General features: G+C 39.0%; 1 protein-coding gene across 1 annotated transcript in view; it reads right to left on the reverse strand.

The window, feature by feature from the left end:
* The window catches only part of EXOC4 (exocyst complex component 4), a 1,013,282-nt gene that overhangs the window by 861,747 nt on the left and 149,341 nt on the right, over nt 1-2,194 (reverse strand). The window contains exon 5 of the mRNA XM_007952929.1: nt 293-536. Within this exon, the coding sequence (XP_007951120.1) occupies nt 293-536 (244 nt within the window). The remainder of the gene's footprint in view (nt 1-292; nt 537-2,194) is intronic.

Here is a 2,194-nt window from a genome sequence, read left to right on the forward strand (position 1 = left end):
TAAGGCACTTGACTGCTAACCAGAAGGCTGGTGGTTCAAACCCACCAGCCACTCCTCGGAAGGAAGGTTGGGCAATCTATTTCCGTAGTGATACCACCTTGGAAACCCAAGGAGGGGTCGCTGTGAGTCAGGTCTGACTCGATGGCACATAACAACACCACCACATGACCTGAAATAGACTCGACGGCAACAGTTCGACAAAATAACATGAACAGAGACCACATTTACTTACTTCCCCAACCAAGAAAATATATAATAGAGTTATCAGTAACACAAAGTGCACCCCAACTACCTTGGCTGGTTCTCCCCAGTGAGGTTCTCTCCTCTCTGGTAGCCACTGTCGGCCACCTGGGTCGTAGACCTCTTCACAATCTGCTTCAGCTCTTGCTCCAAGCGCTCCTTGATTGCTTTCACTGTCTCTGGGATCTTCTTCAGTTTGGCGAGCCCCTTGATGAGGATGCCCATGAAGAGGGCACTGTTCTCTTCCGGATCCAATTCCAAATCCTCTTTGATCTCCTGCAGGTTTATTTCCTTCACTGTAAAATAAACAATAGACTTAGATTCCACTACAAAATGCAAAAACAGAAAGGATCTAATCGATGAATTACTGCTTTCATTCTACTTTTAAAGCGATCAAAGAACATTTTTCAGTTCAAGTATAATAAAATTATATTTACATAGGAACTACCCAAGAGTCACAAAGTAACAGTTACAGCCTTCAAATCATCCCACCGGTTAGCAATAAGAGGCAGAAGTAATTAAAAATTAGTAAGCAAGTCTCCACAGGAAGTTTTCCATACATCACTATGTCTGCAATGAATCAGTCAGTTAATGACACTTATTAATCACTCACTGTCTATAGAATGCCATACTGGGTGCCACAAGAGCCGGACCCTATTAATTAGGATACGCAACTGGAGAAAGAGCCATTATAAATATGTGCAGGAGAAAAAGTCAAATAAGCTAAAGATAACAAGTCATAAAAGAGATAAGAAAAGATAAAGGAAAAATAATACATATAAGTGAGACAAGACTTTGGAAGAGAAAAGTAATGAAGAGAAATTTCATAAATACAAAACAAACTTATCTCTTTAAAAAAATAAAAAATAGGTTTACCACAGCATCATTATCTACCAGTGCTAAATCTTGCTCATCCACAGAAGTCTGCTGACAAGAAGCGTGTAAGAGGGCCTCCATGGATGTGACAGCTTTAATCCGAACCATTTGGCATGACCGGATAAAACAGCCCGGAAGCGTGGATCTTAACTCCTACGGACATTGGGGATCTGAGATCTCTATTATCTACTGAAAACCACAGACTTCCCCTTCCCAACAATGCACCTACATGCAAAACTTTTCATGTATGATTTCAGGGGTTTCGTAGCTACCAACGGGAGCACAGGAAAAAAGCTTCTCTCAATTTACCAACGATTGGGTGAAGAGAGGTAAAACAAGAATGACCCTAATAACTGAGAGTGTCACCCTTGCAGACAGACTCTCTAATTAGAGTTTTTCCCACCCTCCCTTCTCCTTCACCCTTCAAACTTACACCTAGATGGCTTTTTCAAAATATTTGATATCCTGACAGAATAAATGCATTCTTCTATATTAGATCCAAGCTAAGCTAAAATGTTTATTTCTAAATTGTTCTTTATTTGAAAAATTAGCTAATAATTAAAATTATCACCAGTATCCTAGTAAGATTCAAGCATTATTTTCATTACTTCTGGTTTTCTATTTCAAGATGGAATACTACAGCCCACTGTTCAGTTCCCCAGCACCACTGCAATGGTACTGAAATGTTTATTTAGGGAAGAATGCCAATATTCCAGAACATGGATTAAATACTCATAGAAATGCTGTTTCAAGTCTCCAAAAAGTTCACTTCACATGACACAGAATCTCCTATAGGCGATTTTTCAGTCTCTTTTCTTTTTCCTCCAAATTCATAACAGTCATTTAAATAAGAACTGAAATCCTTAAAGACACACATGATAAAATTGCTGTCCACAGGTCTGTTCTTATGTGACTAAGTCTTCCACACATTTATCATGATGGTGTTGTTTTACTTAGACTCAGGCCCCAGAAGGCCATGAGGAATAAGGTACATAAAAAATAACTTAATTCTCCTTCAAAAGTTGGAAATACAAATACCATTTGACCCAGCCATCCCATTACTAGGTATATACCCTAA

Source organism: Orycteropus afer, unplaced genomic scaffold (assembly GCF_000298275.1).
Source record: "Orycteropus afer afer isolate SDZICR_OR568_19922 unplaced genomic scaffold, OryAfe1.0 scaffold00365, whole genome shotgun sequence".
NCBI classification, from domain to species: Eukaryota; Metazoa; Chordata; class Mammalia; order Tubulidentata; family Orycteropodidae; genus Orycteropus; species Orycteropus afer.